The sequence below is a fragment of the Vigna umbellata genome, chromosome 11 (genome assembly GCF_029865625.1).
Source record: "Vigna umbellata cultivar VRB3 chromosome 11, Vumbellata_1.0, whole genome shotgun sequence".
Lineage (NCBI taxonomy): Eukaryota > Viridiplantae > Streptophyta > Magnoliopsida > Fabales > Fabaceae > Vigna > Vigna umbellata.
In genome coordinates, this window is record NC_142175.1 from 32,031,318 (window position 1) to 32,051,770 (window position 20,453).

Sequence of the window (20,453 nt, forward strand, 5' to 3'; positions counted from 1 at the left end):
ATTTCTCTCTTTTAAAATTTATTAAAAGACTATAATATTTTCAGTGAGTAGAGAATTTATTTTAATATCTCTAAAATAATTTCGATAATTGTAATCCAACAATTATCGCATTATAAAATTTTAAAGTTATTTCATACAGTACATAAATCAATATTAAATTAAAATAATCTGACATACTATTATGAAACTTAGTAAAACTTAATAAAGAATCTGTGCTCATTAAAAATAATAATAAATTTGAAAAACATTATAAATAAGCATAAAAAAATTATCAAAAGATCCAAATTCGAAATATGAAATATGAAATATATAGTGTATTTTCTTACAAGTTTGATCTTTATTCTCACTTTTTTTTTCATTCTAAGTAAACTTATATAACTATTTTAACCAATGTTTTGTTTTCTACTTCTATATTTTTAGTTTTCTTCTTATATCAAACTTACCCTAAATCATAATACATGATATTCAATGTTTGGTTTTTTCAAGTATAGTGACTATTGCCATTGCTTGATTGTGTTATTTGTGTGGAAAAACATTGTTGAATGGAATCATGTTCTTCATGTCGGCAACGTTTCTATCTTCTGCTATCTTCTGCATATTCTAATACTTCTCACGGTCAATATCAGTCTACACAATTTCATTCCTAATTAGGTATAAAAAAAATTGACCTAGGTTATATTATTACGTACCAAACATAACATTCTAGTTCTTTAATCTAAACATTTACATAATCAACCAGTGTTAAGTAACTTTTATAAATTATTTATGGCTTAATAGTGATTAACTTTTGTTTTCAAAAAAGCCTGGTCAAAAAACATGGACAAAGAAAAAGGTTATTTTTTCTTTTAAAGTTGACACTATTCCATTTGAGTTTGAATTTATGGTATTTTTTTTGTTAAATATCAACCTCAATTGGAACCATACATATGTATTGGTTGTGTTGAAAATTTAACTCAGAGAAAGTTGAATATTTTATATAAAAAATTATTAATATAATATTTTAAAATGTTAAATAAAAAATTTGGATTTATCGACGAAAAGGTTTACTAGGGGATATAACATTAATAAGGCGAGTCCAATTACATAAAAGATTGACATTACTTTCTATTAAAATCGTAACACAATAAGTTAATGGTTATTTACCTGTATTGTTGGGAATCCAATCATGTGTCGAAGTCTTCTATTTGATAGAAATGAGAAAGTAAAACACTATATAAAAGTGAAAAATCCACTAACTTATTGTCTTAAGGTTTTGAATAGAGAATGATGTCAATCCCTTATGTGATTAGGTTCAGATCTCATTGGTGTTTATATCTTGCAGTGAACCTTCCTTCGATAGATCCAACATTTATATTATATATTATTTTTATATTTTTGTTCAATACAAAATTTAGACTCACATTTAGAATATGAGAATGGAGAGTTTGAGTAAGATTGTTATAAATAAAGAAGAAATAAAATATAGCTTAGGTTCTCTTATAATGTGATCCACATCACAACTTATATTGTTTCTTTGAGATTCTCACATTAAATAAATAATAATACGGTATACAATTAAAAATAAAATTTGATTTCTTAACTTTATATGTAATCTCTTTTACATTTTGTAGTTCAATTAAGTCAAGTTTTTTTAGTGTTCATAATATACGAGAAATGATTTCATGTGAATAGTTGAACTATTTTTTTTATTATATACTTGATAAAAAATTATTTATTTTTTATGTTCTTATTTTATTACAATTAATAAGGGAGACCTCTTTACTAGTAATAATAATAGAAATGTGATGGAATGATGAGAAATTATTGCTATTATTAAAGGCCACAAGCAAAATAGAATGGTTAATGATAAGGTGTGTTTGTTCTATTAATATGAAATTTTAAATAAAATCAATTAATTAGTTAATTTTTTAATTTAATTGAATGTAATTTAAATTAAACTAATTAAACCTGTTTCTTTGTGTATAGATTTGTGATCTAAATTTCCAAGTCAAACCATATTATTTATTTATTTATTATTATCATTATTTATTGTGTTTGAAAGTTTATGGTATAGCTATAAATATTCTTTCCTAAATTTTGATATTTTCAACTCATCAAACTTAGCAATTGACTGTATCTTACGCAGTTTGAGGAAAACCTAAACGCGATTTACCAATGAATATTAAATTATGTAATTGTTCAGATGACTGAACTAAAATGCATTACAGTTTCAATGAACAAAATCAAACTAAACTTTTCCAAATTGATTGAACTATCAAAATTTTGTTTGAAGTATATTTTCAACGAACATCTGAATTTAGTTAAAGCAATTTATTTGGAGCAATTCAGTTCTTAAAAAACTAAACTAGAAGAGTCAAAACTGATCTTATAACAGCACACTTAGACTTAGGGTGGGGAAGGAAAAAGAATGGAATGTAGGAAGGGACAACACACATACACATAGATCTCTTATTTTATTTTATGTGTATATAAACTTATATTCATCTCTTACTTTATTGTGAAACTTTATTTGTACCCAACATGAAAAACATATAAATGTACACACCACAATGATGTTTAGTAACAAAAAATTAACAAAAAAGAACTTCGGCTAATCAATATCAGATAAGAAACCTGTGAAAGTTCCGAAATTTGTATTTATTTTTAAAGTAATAGTAGTTATTATAAATATTACTTGAAATTTAGTTTACATATTAATTTTTAATAATTTGTAGATTTCATTTTGACAAAACTATACATGTTGTTGCATCATTACATAGTGTTCCTAAATAGCACATAGGATACAACAAGAGATGAACATGAGTTTATATACATATGATACCTCCATTGGTAAAATGCCTTTTGGAGTGATACTAAAAGCAAATTCGTAAAGGCTTCTCAAAACGGATAATATCTTCAAGGTTCACATACTCCTTGTTGTGACACACCCGATCGTTGCCCTGACATACGCACATGTATACATTGATCAAAATAGCATGAGTGATTAGACTGATCTTAATCCGAAGTTAATGAAGAAAACTATAAAGACAAGTCGAATATATGGTTGTTTAGTGTTGTCAAAACGGGTTGGAACCCTGCATATATTTAAATTGGTATTATTTCTAGTTGATGTGGAACTTTCATCCCACCTCCCTCACATTGAAGTAGACTTTAAACATAACTCAACCTCACAAAATCGGTTTGTAAAGTGAGATTTACACCAAATATATATTTTAAATTAACTTTATATCTAGTCGATGTAAAACTTCTAACACTTTATTTCAATTTGTCATATGTGCATATATCACATATGCATTAAAAATGTGTACTTTGATATCAAAACTTTCCCTTTTTACATCTTTTCGCTATGGATGCAGGTGAAAGTTAAAAGTTCTTAGATTGGAAATAGATACTTCAAATTGCACTAGATGCACCAATAGGTGAGGATTATAGGAGATTACAAGAGAAAAATAAAAATAGCTTATTAATATTATGCTAGGTAACACACTGAACAGAGAAAAACAAAAATAGCTACTTAATATTCTGTTATGTAACACACTCAACTTTATCTGCAGGCTTGGAGTACCTTCACAATGGTTGTAGGCCCCCAATTGTTCACATAGATGTTAATACCAGAAACATTTTACTCAATGAAAATCTGCATCCTAAAATATCTGATTTTGGATTGTCGAGGATCTTTTCAGATGAAGATGACACCCATTTATCAACAGTTATTGCAGGCACGCCAGGATATACCTTGACCTTGAGTATGAATTCTTTTCATCTCAGTTACCATTTCAAATTTAATATACAATAACATAACCAACTTAATAATAATCCTTCTTGTTTGATCAAAGTGTTAAATATTATCATATCATCATTTATATCAAATGTTATCAGAAAAATATCATAATGCTATCCGTTAAATCATATATCAAATGTTAAAAATGGATTACCCTCACAGACATTTTAAAGTTGTAGCCACTTTTTTTCACAACTTTGCCAAATTAAGTGACAAGTTCCAACACTTGCATTGAAGAAAAATGTGTTTTTCTTACATTTTTTTTCATACAAGATTGTCACATGAAGAAATCACGAGTGTAAAAAAATTGTAAGTGGTTGCTTATGATGCAAATATTATACATAACAAACACATTGAATGATAAAAGTGTGAAAGGGAGAACAACCTTTAGTTTTGGAGTTGTTCTCTTAGATATAATGACAGAAAAAATAACCTTTAAAAAAACTGTGTGAAAATTCACACAATTAATTCTTTACTTTTAAACGATGTAAGATTATTGAGTATATTTTAAATTTTGACTTCTAAATGTATTCGAGACTATTGAGTATGGTAGGAATAAAAAACAAAAACTATATTTTCCGATAAAAGAACTTAGGAATGCATAAAAGAACTTAGGAGTGCTTGCAGCGGATCCTTTGAAATTTCTTCCATGAATGAAATAAGTGGATTTAGTACTTTAGCAAGGTAAGAGGATTCAGTATTTGAAACTTGTGAACATGTGTTACTTTTGGTTGTATTGTCTGGAACGGTTGTTGGTGGGCTTTAACTATTTTTCATCATAGAAACTAGGCAGTTTCTTCTTCATGTACTTTCATTATTTTCCTCCTGCACCCCCATAATTTTTTCCCCTTTTTTAAAGAAGTCAATTTTTTATAAGAAAAATATTCCAAATTGCACCATTCAAAAGTTAAAAATAGTTTTTGAATTGTAAAAAATGACTTACTCAATTTAGAAGTCAAAAATAAATTTCAAATTATACCATCTAAAAGTTCTTTTGTAAAAAAATAAATAAATAGTTTTTGAATGTATAATATAGAAAAAAATAAAATGGGAAAAGAAACTTCTAAGAACTTGAACTTATGTAAATATGTTAAAAGTTATTTTCCTTTTTGTTTAAATCTAAGTTTGATATTAACTAAAAATGAAAAAAAAAAGTCAATATATAAGAAAAAAATACCTACAAACGTATTGTCTTGATGTTTTGAATTGAAAGTATTAATTACTTAAATGAATTTGATTTATGTTTTAAAACTTTTTGATGAATTTCATTCATAATTAAAAAAAATCAAATACTTAGAATTTATCATAATTTTGAAAAAAATAATAATATATTAACAAGGAATTATAATTAAAGCGTTAGAAAATTTACTCAATAACGTAAGAAATTGGAAATTAAAACGAGTTATAAATTTAATTGAGTAATGACCGATATGTACAAGAAAATTCATAAATATATTGAATTAATGTTTTATGTTAAAAATAATCATTTAGGTTTATTTATATATCTGTCCTTTCCATTAGCTTAGACTTTTTCATCTTTTACAAATTTAACCTAGATATAATATAAATAAAAAGGAATACTCGATCAAATAATTGAATCAAAAGAAAATCACAATAAAAAATAAATAAAAAAGAAGAGTTTGTTGAAATTTAATAATTGCAAAACTCTTCTATTTTCAAACATGATGCCGACTCAAATATGGACTTTTCTCTTCTAGCTAATTTTGTTCTATATAATCAAGATAACATCTTTGACCACTTCCCTAACTCATTTTTTTTTTAAGAATTTTACTTCTTCCCTTATTAATTAATAACCCTAAACAATAATTTGAGGATTTAAAACAGCATTCGGTTTTAAAGGGAATTAATTCTAGTCAGAAGCAACGTTGAAGTCATTTTAAGCAAGATTATATGATTTAAATAAATAAGTCGTATTTCTATCAGTTCAATATAATATTAAAAAACATTATTCAACAATTTAAGATTTTTTATTATAATACTTACGCTTAATTTAATTATATTCACATATTATAATTAAATCTTAATATTTTATTAGAATTAAATCTCAACCGTTTATCAAATGATGATTGTTATTTAGCATTAATATTATTATTTATTAAATAATTATTATACTTTTATTATTTTAATAAATTTACGATTCACGTTGATTTTATAAATATATTTAATAACTTTTAAAAATATTTATTTCTAAAATATTTATATTTATTATATTTATCAAGATCCTAAAATCTTTTATTAAGTATAGAACCAGTTAACACATTTATAATCATCACTAAGATATCTAGTCACTTTTTGTAAATATGTGTTGGATCATGTTACGAATTTTTTTTATATTTATTGATAAATCTAAATTTATTGTCGAATTTTATCCATAAATTTTAAAATTTAAACTATATTCGGTAACCCAAATGCACATGGTGTATTAATTTAAAACTATAGGTTATGTTTTTTGATGTGATAAATCCGAAATCCCTATCTTTGAGAATCTAGAGAAATAAACATGACTCTCCCGATGATCAGGTGTACCTGTCAAAACACAAACTTTTTTTTTTGCCTTTATTATCTTCTGATTGGTTTTCTTGTAAAAATGAAACTTTGAGACTTGTATAAATATTGAACTTTGGTTTAAAGGATCTTGGACAACTAAGAAAATGAGTTGTTGCAAATATATTTAGCCAATGGGAAGAATCAACAGCTACAACACAACTGTTTGTGAAGCAAAGTCTTGTCTCTGTCATCTCTCTCTCTCTCCCACTTCTGAAAAGCCTACAAAAGAATGGTTATCTATTGACATTTTCATGACCCAAATGGGTGCTTATTCACAATTGCTTTATTAATTTATTACAACATAACTTGTTCCAAAACATCTACTATTCCATGTCACAACAAAATTTCCTAATTTGGCAAGCAACTCAATCTCTATAACCCCTTTGATCCAATCATGGCAACCCTTCACCCCAAATCACTCTAACCTTCAATTCCATTTCCACTTTGAACAACCAAACAAGCAATCACTTCAATAGCAGGACCCACATATTTCAAAACCCCGTTGATCAAGTTGTTGATCGGCTTCCACTTTCTTTAATTTTCTTAAGGCATTGTGAAATTAATAACTTGTCTGATATTTACTTTTGTTTTTTCTGTAAAACGTAATACTTCTGACTGTATCTTAATAAAGATAAGATTAATTTAAAATATATAAATAAATATTGTTTCGAGTGTAGGGTTGAATGTTTCTATAAAATATACCTTCTCATTTTACTTCACGCATAGAATACTGTCAAAGACACTTCAATATTTAAGTTAATAATTAGTCTGAATAGCAATAAGCAGAATCTTAAATTTACAATAAATCACTTATTTTCTGCCTTTGACCTTTATTTATAACTTTTGAGATGGACCTAGAATTAATAAAATCCTAACCACGCTCATTTTCTATTAATTAACACTTGTTCTTAATCTTGATTTAAATTATTCATTGTTAAGGGTGTCCGTTCGGTCTCTACTTACGTATGGCTGCTTAACCCTTATCTTGTTTGTCAATATTTCATAGGTTTAGACATATATAACCCTTATCTTGTTTGTCTATATTTTATAGGTTTAGACATACATGACCGGTCATCCATTTTTAGTAGCCATTTCTGTTCCGTACTAATTAAATGATCGTTCGTCGATAGAAATACAAATATTATATTAAAAGTCGATTATGTAAGATTGAATAAGCTTTAAAGTATATTCATAATCCTAATACCTTAAAACATAATTGTACAAAGCATGAAATGCGGTGATGAACAAAATGGCAGAGTAGAGACAATAAAAAAAGTGAATTAGTGGGAGAATTGGGTTTTGTGTTCGTGATTAAAAAGTGACCAAAAAGTGGAAATGTTTCTCATACAAAAGGGAGATAAAGGGGAAGGAAAGAACTTCACTTTTGAAAAAACCACATGCATATACAGTAACAGTAGCTCTAAGACGTGCTTAGTGAAGGTATTTCGGCTCATTAAAATAACCCCTGTTTGATGACAACGGCACAAGGCACACATCACCTTTTGTTGTAGCCGTCGTGGTCACAATAATCATCATTAACAATATCATTAGTTGCATTCATATAAGAGAAAATGGTACGTTTAAATAAGACACAGAGAGCTTTTGTATAGTGTTACTTATGACAAACACTTCTGCTAAAAAAGAAGAATATGATAAGCACGTGCTGAGCAATGCGTTTGGTTTGGAGTGAGTTTCAAGAGCACGCGTTGGGTCGAATCAAGGAGACAGGACCACTGACTATGCTCACTAATCCTAAGAGAATGTCTCGTGCATTGGTTAGCTAACAAAGCACATCAATTAAAATATGCTGTTAAAGGTTTCTCCAAGAAAAATGCACCTTAAACTATAATATAAAACATATAAAAGTGACAATCACTTTCTCTAGCCCTTTATCTCAATAATAGGCTGTTATAATTGCTAGGCCTTTCTGCATGCTAAAAGTTAAGGTAACTCGTTTTCATTATTTTCACTACTTCCGGGTAGTCTAGATCAGCTCATTTTCACACTTCAATCTATAAAATTGCAGTGACAGTGGTAGCATTTTATGCAACACTGACCGAAAAAAATGAAAACAGTATGGTGGTGCTGGTGCAGTTGATTAATTATGATAGAAACAAGAGAATGTCATCATTGATGTAATTCTAAACAAGTCACTACTGATGATTACACTAAAGACAATTACAATACAACGATACAAGTCATTGATTAGAGTTTTCTTTGGCTAGAAAATGAAGATCAGATATGTTAATCATTGTGATTGGCAACGAAATGATTAGAGTTGATGGGGTGTTTGACCCCATGACAGTAACAACATCAACCCTGGGAATGATGGATTTGACTGAGAGATGTTTGCATGGGAAAAGAAGGGTTGAAAGAGAAGGCAATGCTTGTAGGAGGACAATTCATTGCTTCAACTTTGTTTCCTAGACATTCCAGTGCCTTAACCTGTGACCTGAGAAACTTGAGGTAGTTTGCAGCCTCATCAAGCATTGATGCTGTGTCCATTTTGCTTCCTCCAGGCACAAGCTTCTGCAAAACCCTAATCCTCTCACTTATTCTCTCCCTTCTGTGCCTTGCAGCCACAGTTTGTGGATCTGTTGATATTCTCACATTCTTCCTCTTTGGTTTTTCAGCAGCATCCAAGCCAAAGTTCACAGGCCTAAAAGCTGCAGCCCTATATATCATTTCCTTCATTTGTGCAATGACCTCTGGATCAGGTTCCTCAATGGATGAAGACATGGAGGAATTCGGTTGCTGGAAATTGATGTTATTTGAAGAGGAACTCTTCTCCCATCTGGGTTTCTTGCTTTTTGATGGATCATCTGAGATGAGTCTGAATCCACCTTCCTCAACAGAAGAAGAATTCTGCACAATACTGAAGCAGGAACCACTGCCAGTGGCACCAACTTTGATCATTCCAGTTTCCTCATGGCTCCTCTTTGAACAATTAGCCTTTGATTGTACTGTTTTTCCTCGATCCAAGGAGCTTTGAGAAACTGTTTCATCAACTTCCTTCACCGGACACCTCTTGTCTTCCTTTCTACCATTCGATGCATTACTCTCAGATTCACCAGTGGAAGCTGCACTGCCGTAGCTGAAGTTCCACAAGTTTCTACAGTCAGATAAAATCATCGAGATGCTATCATCTTCAACAGATGTGTCTGTGCTGCTATTGGTAGCTGAAATCAAGCAGTCAAAAGACTCAAGAGAGCAAGCACCCTTTCCATTTTGTGAGCCATTGACAAGTTGTTGCTGCTGCTGTTGTTGGTGGGCCATGCTGAAATCTGGCATGTAGTTGCTAATCAGGTTCATCCTTTGAGGTCCATTGACCGACAGAGACGGGTATGATTGAGATGTGAAAGCTTCTCCCCAACTGGCTCCAGTTCCTGATTTCACCGGCATCATTGTTGGTGCATGCTGTAAAAGATTTGTGTTTTGCCTTTGCATCACATCCATTATCTCTGAAGAAGCGGTGGTAGCATCTGCTGACTGATAAATCACTCTTTCAGAATCTTTATGTACAAGACCTGTTTGAGCTTTCTGCAAATCTTGTATTTGATTGACAACATTGGGCATGGAGTAGCCTCCTTCAAAATCTGGTGGTGGCTGAATAGTACTCCACAGGATTGGTGTGTTTGCTTCAAGTTGAGAGGTATCCCAACTCAAACCATCCATAGATGTTTGCTTCAAGAAAAAAATCTAGTTGAAACTTGGAGGAGAAACTGATCCTTGTTATCTATCATGTTGAAGACAACAATACATCAGATAAAATAAACAAAACCCAAATACTTGTATCAGTAGAAAACATAAAAATTGACCTGAAAGGCCTTAGGGCCTTACCAGTTCACACTTGTAGACAAACTGCTGCCAGAACAAGATTACAATCCTTAATAATTGTTCAAGAGTCTTCAATGTTAGAAATAAAACAGAGGACCAAACCCAGCTTTTACATCAAGATTTTGCACAATCTGGTTGTGGCATTAACTTGCCTCTTAAAATTCAATGTGAGATAACTGTGATGAGGTGGAAAAAAAGAACCAAAGGGTTAGGTCGGATTGAGAAACTGAATTTTATGCAGTACTCTATTGTGAAAGTACAAGTTGGAGAAGAAAGAGAATTTTTCTGACCCTTATAAAAGAAAACTAGTCCTGGTGCATTTAACAAACTGGAAAGAGAAGAGAGGAGAAGAGAATAGAAAGTGAGACAAGAAGGTTAAGGTTGTACCTTGAGCTGCCATTGAAGAAGTGCAGAACTGATGCACCGTGTTTGTTGTGAAGAACCTTGTATAGGTAGGAAGAACAAAAGGTACATGCTTTTATAATAAAACAAGTATTGGTACTTGAGCAATTACGTCAGGAAACTGTATAATAAATAACTCCTTCAACATGAATACAAAAATACACAAAAGATAAATAAAAAAGAGGCTATCATTAACTATTATGTTATAATAATCTGGTTTTAACAGTTTAGAGCAATTTCAAAAAGGATAATGCTTTTTTTATCAGTTAGGTGGGTCTATAAATAAAACTGTTTCTGCAGCAGACAGTGAGCATGAGACTTGAGAGTGGTATTTTTGAATGTCAGATCCTCATATTTTATCGCATACAACCATTTTTTGTATTCTTTTTAAGTGCAGAAAGCTCTGACCCCCTTTTGGTTGCTTAGTAAAAACTGCATCTTTCAACACCAATACCCTCTTTATAAAAGCTTTCTGTGTTAATCATCGTTTTAATCATAGCCTGCAAATCTTTTCACTTTCTACCACCATTTTTCTATATCTTCTTACACCCAAAAAAATAACTATTGCAGTAAGAAACTCAAATTAACATATGAAATAGTAAATTGCATAACGGACATATGTATATATATATATATATATATATAGAACATAATTTATGTATAAAGAAGCGTGTTATGTTTATAGGAATGACACCTGAAAACTTATTAGAATAAACCGCATATACACAATCTGAAAAGATCTTGTTTTTGCAAAATATAGTTTGATAGAATTGTTTACCTGATAGTGGAGAAAGCCACAGTGGCAGAAACAAGTTGGCAGCGGTCAGATTAGCACAGAGAGAAAGTTATAATCTTTGTTTACATTTATTTGAAGTTCTGTTGTGCCATTGTTGTGTTCACAGTGTGGATCAGGTTACTTCTGATCTCTCCTGATTAAACTCATATAATATATATATATATATATATATATATATATATATATATATATATGTGTGTGTGTGTGTGTGTGTGTATAACATGCACATGCACCCCATCTTTACATTTTCCAGGTGAGTGAATGGGTTCCCATCTCTTATGTTTTTTCAGCTGCAGATAGAGTGATGAATACATGTCCAAGAGTCAGAGAAATGCACCAACTTATAATATTAATTACCACATTATAATGTTTAATCTGATGTTTATGACGTCAACTTTATGATATTATAAAGATGCTTAGAATAGTATAATATTCTGAAATTAATCCATAGTCCATGCACCAAATAGTCTTTTTGGGAAAATAAAAATTATCATAAGAGAAACGTATTGCACTCGTCGAATAATATATGCAAAAAAGAAAAAAATAAATAAGCATTATTTGGTGTATGATGTGAGTAAATAAACTTGCGAAGAAAGCTTCTTTTTTTTATTCATTAGCGAGTTACAAAAATTATATTTATACGTCTATGAATATTTTGCAGTAAAATCCTACTTAAACTTAAGGATTTTTTAAAATAAATTAATTTTAACACACTATGGATAAAAGTATAGTTTTTAATTAGTGAATGAATAAAAAATTTAAAATAAATTTATAAATTCCTTTCAAATATAGAGATTTATTTTTGTAATAAATTATATATATTTATGAAGCTTTAAGTCATGAATCGGGATAGTTCCATTGCATAGTTATTGGGGCATTTGGGTGGGCCCAGAGATTGGGCCTAGCGGTTTGTCTTTGATGAGGATGTCAAAATCTCAATCAATGCCAACACGGGCGTGAGCTGTCGGCTCAGTATTGCGCCATCGTGTCAGCTTGGCTCGGCTCAATCCAAAATTCATGGCACGTGAAGTGAGGGTTCTCTTAACACGTGTCGATCATCCATTGGTAGAATGTCTGATTAGATAGAGGTTCCCCACGTGGCATGCAAGATGAATACAAGGAGCATGTCATGTCATGCAGTTGCATTCAAGTTAGCCACCTTGGTATTAGTGGCTTAAAAATTGTGAAAGATTTTTCAAATGCTACAATATTCCTATTTTCATTTATCCATTTTACTGATCGATTTTGTCTTATGTGACAATTAAGAATATAGATTCATTACTTATAAATATATTTATGTTTATTTTATATTAAAATAATTATAAAAGAGGAACTTTTGTATTTATAAAATAAAAAATAATATCAAATAAAGATAAAAAATTATGCCAAAATTTTATTACTTTATTTATAAACATCGATTATCATCAACTCATTTAATCATATCTTAAAAATAATTAGACTTATTTAATCACGCAAAAACTTTAACCTTGATTATTCATAGTTATTTAAACTCACCTAATGAATGACATATTTTCAAGTATAAATATTTCACCATCTTTTACATAAGAAAAAAACAATATATTTTCATTCATAAAATATTGACATCTATAAAATATTGACATCTATGAATAGTAATAAGTAATTATTTTCTAAAAAGATAATATTTTAATAAATTATTGAGAATATCTACTCATACATTAACATCTAAAAACTAAGTTGGTTTAAACAAAATGTTAGATAGATGTTTTCTTCTTTTGTAAGTGAAGTCTTAAAACTAATTTGAACTATCAGAATATATTAAACATTGATTTTGTTTTCTATTTATGTTTGTATTTTATTTTATTTTTTCTCTTTTAATACAAATGGTTGGGGGGTATACAGTTTTTAGCTAGTTAAAATGTCTTATATTTTAATAATGTTATCATAATAAAAGAAGACATTTTTTTTTATAAAATTACTCAATTTAATAATATTTTTAATCAACAATCCAATTGCTGGTTAACACAATTATTGAACGCATCAAATTTATTTATTTTTTAATTCAAACTATTTTATATTAAACTCTTAGATGGAAAAACGCGTCAATATCCAATTTGCTTTCAAGCAAATTGACTTGCAGATGGAAATGAGTTAAAAAAAAGGATGTATCTACTTTATTTAAAAATGAATATAAAAGTGATGTATCAAAACACAAATAAATACAAATTTGTCAAATATATCGTGCACTATATGAATATTTTCACATAAAATAAAGAAATAAAAAAATATTAGTAACAGAAAAACTGTAAGTAGAAATGCAAAGCTAATTCAATAAAAATGATTATAATACAATGTAAACAAAGTGTTATTACAAGTAACTTTAATAAAGAAATATTTGTTATGAAATGAAATTTTAAGTAGATGAGATATTTACTATTTCTCTTATTTTTCGTTGATATCGACTTTCAATAATATTTTTTATTTTATTAAAATAAATTATTTTTAACTATAAATATATTGACATGATTTATATATTTTTTTGTGGAACGTGTATCATAAATTAAGAAGAAGAAAAACGTAAAAGAGAACACCATAAGAAAAAATTTTATATAAAAAAAATCACAAAAACTTAATGTTTCACAATCAAAATCATGATTGTTCATCATTCAACGGTAAGAGTTAGACCAAATTAATAACTAGTCCTTTGTCTAGAAGGAAAATTCTCAATATTTTAAGACTGAAAAAAATATATATAAACCCAAAACTTAAAATATATATAATTTATTTTTGTTCATATTAAAAGTAATATTAAATTAGAAGGCTAAACGAACTCGATCTCTTTGGAGTTTGACTTTATTGGACTGCTTGTTAATTTTCTATACGTGTTTGTTAAAATTATTTTAACTTTTCAACTAATAAAATAAAAAATAAATCTAATACATATAGTAAATGCGTGGTTTAAATTTAATAATAAAATTGGAAAACAAAACTAAACCACATTGGCTAAAAGAATTATTATTTGGTGATTGATTTTTTCCACTTCCGATTTAAAACATTTATCAATTTAAAACCACTATATATTATTTTGAACACGTCTACGTATAAAACAATTACGTACGTCTGTTTGAATTTGTTTATTAAAAAATCATTTCACAATATTCTCACGTTTTGAAAAGTATATATTTCTCAAAAACAGCCTTATATATATATATATATATATATATATATATATATATATTGCTTGCTTTTACATTGAATTTCAGCCATTCAATTATTGAACTGTCTTTTGAACAATGCAAAAAGCCAAAATTGTTGCGGTAATTGTTGAAAAAGGAAGTTCACACATGAAAAAATAGTTTGATTTATTTAATTTATCCAACAACCTCTCATGTATGTTTATATATATATATATATATATATATATATATATATATATATATATATATATATATATATATATATATATATATATATATATATATATTACATGTATGTATGTGTACGTATGTATGATAAAGTTTTTGATAAAGTGATAAACACAATCAACAACCAGCCAATTGTTGGAAGATTTACCCGAGTGGCAACTTTGACGTGAATATAAATATTAATAAAATAATTTTTTTTTATGAATAATTTAAAAATAAAAATTAGAAAAAGAACAGAAAAGTGTTTTCTACTATTGTGTATAAGCTATACATAAGTTAATTTTAGTTTATAAAAAGATAATTTTAGTGTTTCCCTTTCATTAGTCTCTAAGAAAATTCGTTCGAACAAAATTATAACCTCAATGAAAATTTAAAAAGGATATTGATGAGTAAACCTATCAGCCATCAAAATAAACAACCGTTTGTTAAAAGATTAAGAAATCCTTACTAATAAAGTACGCAAAAAAAAAGTTATAAGTGAACTTAATAATGTGTTAAATAGGTTGATAATCATTAAATTTATCGTGAAATTTTATTTATATCTTTTTAGATGTTAAACGGTGTTTTATATCATATTTAAGTTCTAAAATGTGAGAAATATAAATAGTTTAGAAGTTAATATGAAATATAGTTTAATCTGTAAAATATTACTTAATTGATTATAAAAATTATTAATTTTTAAAGTTTAGTTAAAATTTATCATACAATTTATATATATAATTTATATTGTATGGTCGTATGATTAGTCGATCAAGAGAATGGGACGACCAAAAGGTCGCAACTTCTAATGAATATTAAACACAATTACTAATTAAGTTTATAGGTAAGTTTTACTTATTAGGCATTGGTCCTGATTACAATATGGGAGTAATCTTATCTTCTAGTCTTGATCTACTCGGTTCCTTCGAAATTAGATGGAATGATAAGTTCATATAGAAACTTATGAAACAAATTTGAGGTAAAGAGGTAAGTGATTACATTTATCGTGAATTTAAGACTTGTGACGACCAATCAATTAAAATGTTGACTTGAGTTCAAGTGTCTTTGACAGGTCCACACGATTTGAAATTTAGACATTAAGAACATAAAAGAATTTGACTAAAAATATTTAAAACATAGTTAAATGATTAAAAACAAATTGTGAATGAATGTTTGATTGTGATATCTGAAAACTTACACCTGAAACACAATTAGTTTAACACACCAATTTATGATATATTGAATCAAATTTGAATTTTTTAAACTTATTAACGAACAAACTTAGATTGGATTGAAACCGAACCAAAAAATTTGTTTTCACGGCAATAGTTTTTTTTTTTACATTGTGGGCTTCAATTTTTTTTTTCTTGTAAAATTCAGTCACATTGAATGGCCTTAGGTCAACAACCACCTAATAATTGGGACTCAATTATCACTTTCTCATAATAAATCACATTTTTCTCTTACCCTTTTTTAGAAATATATTATATGGTTTTATACTTGAATTTCCTAAGCTGGCTTTGGCCAAGGTAGATGATGATAATATGATGTTGACTCCCACGTGCACAAGACAGGCCCACACAATCATGTTTTTTTTTTCTCTGTTTATTACTACTTCTGGAAACTACTATTCACCCTTGTTATTTACCTACCGTTATCACTATTTCATTTGAAAATATTTGTTTTTTAATGTTATTTATCTTATTGTCGATAAATATAAAATTTTATACTTTATATAAAATAATATTATAATTAATAAAATATTAATATCTTTTTATTATTTTCATTAAAATTACGTTGGATAACGAAAATAGTCTTATCAATATACAATACAAACATTCCTTTAGTAATTGTAAGCGACAACGTAAAACTCATGAAAAATATGACAGTTTTATTATCGAATTCAACTAAAATAATAAAAAATATTTATTTTATATTAATTACAATATACTTTTATATTAATTATAAAACTTTATATATTTTAATATTAAAGATGATCAAATAAGGTGACAAAATACCATTCACACTATCTATCAATAAAAAAATTAAATAATAAAACTCAATTCAATTTTTTAAAAAAAAATTAAATACTCAGTACACAAAATTACTTAATTAAAAATATCAAAACTTTTAATAAACTTAAAATTTAATTAAATCCTAAATAATCCTTGATACAGTCAAAGTCATAGACTTCAAAGACTTCAAGTGAGATTAGTACAATCAAGACTTTGACTGCACACACTAAATAATAATTTTCTAAAAGATAACTTATATCTTAGTAAAACCTTATAATCTATGAGTTCATATTGATCTAATTTATGTGTTGTGATATTTATTAACCTTACTATAATTAAATTATGTGAATAAGAATATAAAGTTAAAATAGAGGTGTATTTTATCATGTATAAATTTGAAAATTAAATAATGTTAATATTAATATAATTAAACAATGTAAGGTTTTAAAAAATTACTAAGATATATTAATTCATAAGTATATTTGTCAATATCTATCAATTTGAGTGAGTCTACAAATCAATCTCAAGTGAGTTTTAAAATAATCTCTTTAATGCATTTAACAAATAAGTTGAAAAAGTTTCAGGCCTAAAATCACTAATGGAAAAATAACTTTCTATCACGACCTATTATGACGGATAAAAATTATCCATTATAATAGGTTGACCGGTGGCAGAATTGTAATAAAAGTAAGACATGGTGACAAACTTGTAAATAAGTTTAAAATAACGTAGTTTTGTATATCAATTATAATATGAAACGCACATGTAAATAAGTTTAAAATAACGTAGTTTTGTATATCAATTATAATATGAAACGCGGTGACAAACCTGTAAATAAGTTCAAAACCTATTATTAGGTAGATATAGACATTTGTTGGAAATTTCTTGATGTATTAGAACGGAGTTTTAAAAATCAGTTATAATATCTCTCTGTCTCTCTAATTTTTCACATTTCTCTTTCGCTATCTCTAATTTCACGTTCCTCTCGTTATCGTTCCTCTCTTCTTCTTTAAACCGCGCACTCCTCCAAGAACACTCCTCCCTCACCATCATCGAACCACATCTTGCGTTCGCTCTTCACCGAACTACGTCTTCTTCGCTGCCTTGAGCGTCGCCTCAAACATCATCTTCCTATAGGTTTTCCTTATCTCCTGCCTTTTGACTGATTGTTTTGTCTTTTTCTTTATTTTTCACCGATTGAGATTGGTTTCTATCTATTCACACCGATTAAATCTTCGTTCCAACCTTTTCCATCGATTAAATCCCTTCCTACCTCGAGCCCTAGAATCTCCTCCGAACAAACCTTCGAATCTAGGGTTTGCTTTTGATTTCACCGTCTTCCGCTGTGTCTTTGTTCGCCGACTCGATTTTACACCGGATCAATCTCTCACATAAATTTGAATAAGATCAATGTCAAAGTAAATTTATTCCCTTAATAATGCTAAAATATTTTTTAAAAGAATTACAAAAAAATAAAAATTATTGGCATCAGGTTTAAAGTTTTATTTTCAAAATACAATATATTTATTTTCTATCTTTTAAAAATTTATTGTTTTGTATCTACACAAAAATTACTTCTGGTTAAGAAATTAATGTTTTTTCAAACGAAACTATATTTTTGACTTGTATTTATAGGTTTTTTTCATAGATTTTTGATAAGGTTTAGCCTAATCACAACTAAATTATATTGGATCTGATTATTAATATGCTTAGCTTGTCTTAATGATTAGTTGAGTACGATGGATACCAAACAATTTCATCTTAATTTCAACATCGGTTCTAACAAGTTTGGTGAATATAAGTACCTGTCAATACAATACAAATATTATACTTTAAGTTACATATTATAAAAATACCTTATACAAAGTGTCCCAAAAATACATTCATTCTCTTCCTCTTTCTATGTTCTTCCTCTTTTCTTCTCCCGCAAATGTTATTGTAAGGTGGGGTTAGTAATTTGAGGGTGCAGGAAGCATATTAAAAAAGGACAAATATGTTCTTTCATTGCAAAATGTCACCAATAGTGGTATTGATGTTATTATACTTTCAATCTCCACTGCATTATGTTATTATGTGAGAAGAAGAGAAAATATAAAGAACTCTTTCTAAAGAAAACTTGTTTTAGAAAATTTGATTTGAAAATTATCATTTATGTTTTAAAAAAATTGTTCAAAAAACTCATTCAAAAAAATATCATATAAGTCTTGAAAAACTTGTTCCAAAATTCTGTATTCAGAAAGCTAATTCCAAAATGTGTTTTAGAAACTTTGTCCAAAAGTCCTACCATGTAAATCCTGCTTCAAAAATCATATTCTAAAAATTTTAAAAACTTGTCCAGAAACTGACTTTTGCAACAAAATTATGGAAATGCACGAAGAAAAAGTCTTCAATATACTGTTCCCGACTCGATTGAAAAGTCCAATCTAGGGCTTGATTGGACCAACAGGTTTTGATTGGGCTCGTATTCCCGGCCCAATTCTACTGCAAAAAAAAATATTTATTCTATCTTTTAAATAAAGATTATGATAAATAACAATGTGAAAAAGTACAAGAGCATAGGAATTAAAAAATTTAAAGAAAGTTATGAGAAAATGAACAGATATTTGAAGCTGTTTAAAACAGTGAATAAAAGAAAGAGAATAGATGTGAAAGGCAATTAGGTTATTCATTTATTTGGTTGAAAATAAATTACAAAAAAAAAAAACAATTCCAAACTACATAATTGTATTTGCTTTCTTTATCATTATAAAACTATTAAAGTATAATATTAATTCTAACTGTGAAAAATCAGGGAGAATGAGAAAATTTGAGGCTCAAAAAATTGTAATGAAAATGGAAAGATAATAATAAAATTAATTGAAGTATTGTTCACATGTTTTTTTTTCACCAGAGAAATGTAATTTCTAAGAATAACAAAAAATAATGTAATCTTGCTACAAAAGTCACGTGCATAACAATAATATTATTCTCCGAATATAACCTATGTTTTATTTTGAAATAAATTATCACTCATGAAGAGAAAAATTATCATGATAAAAATGCATATTTCAGTAAGAAAAATAATACAGATAAAAAAGCATAATAATATTATATTTGAAAATTTTCATTTTGATTAACCTAAATGAAAATTATACAAAAGGAGTGTACCTTTTCTGTAAGAAACTTCAGTAAAATATTAATTGATAATTAATTTTCGTTAATAATTGATCAGTGTGATAACTTTCTGTAAGCATATATTTTTTTTTTCATATATAAAAAAATTGAAAACTAATATTACTTGACTGGCAATGTGAACACATTTTTGTACAAATATATTTTATGAGAGGAAAATACAAAACAAAAAAAAAAGTTAAACGAGTTTTTACATTATTTTGTACAGAAGTTAATTTGTAAAACGTGTCTAAAATGATAAATATTTAGCATCATGAGGGTGTGCCACGTAACCTAAGTAAAATCGAAAGTAGACAAACTAATCACGTGTTAGTAAAAAAGGAGAAAAGTTTAAAAAGAAAAATCAAACATCATAATCTTTATTGTTGAAAGAAAGTTGAAGAGACATAAAACATTAAAAAATGCAAAAATAGAAAGACACGATTTTTAACAGATTTTTTTCTTGAGATTGGGGAAACATAATGTGTGGTAACCATGCAGTCTCTTACCCGAAAGTAAGT

At 27.9% G+C, this 20,453-nt stretch overlaps 1 protein-coding gene across 2 annotated transcripts; it reads right to left on the reverse strand.

Annotated features, from left to right (window-relative positions):
• Positions 1 to 8,451: 8,451 nt before the first annotated feature.
• On the reverse strand, positions 8,452 to 11,505 carry LOC124842626 (transcription factor bHLH87-like). Of its 2 annotated transcripts, XM_088101625.1 has the most exons (4): positions 11,367 to 11,505; positions 10,574 to 10,709; positions 10,190 to 10,362; positions 8,452 to 10,085 (listed from the first exon to the last, which is right to left on the reverse strand). In XM_088101625.1, the coding sequence occupies exon 4, from the start codon at positions 10,022 to 10,024 to the stop codon at positions 8,663 to 8,665; it is 1,362 nt and encodes a 453-aa protein (XP_087957751.1). In that variant the 5' UTR covers positions 10,025 to 10,085; positions 10,190 to 10,362; positions 10,574 to 10,709; positions 11,367 to 11,505; the 3' UTR covers positions 8,452 to 8,662. The 2 variants fall into 2 exon arrangements, with proteins under 2 accessions (XP_087957751.1, XP_087957752.1); XM_088101626.1 differs by lacking the exon at positions 10,190 to 10,362.
• Positions 11,506 to 20,453: the final 8,948 nt, after the last annotated feature.

Coding starts and splice junctions, on each gene's coding strand:
- LOC124842626 (XM_088101626.1), bottom strand. CDS start 10,024: ATGGATGGTTTGAGTTGGGATACCTCTCAACTTGAAGCAAACACACCA.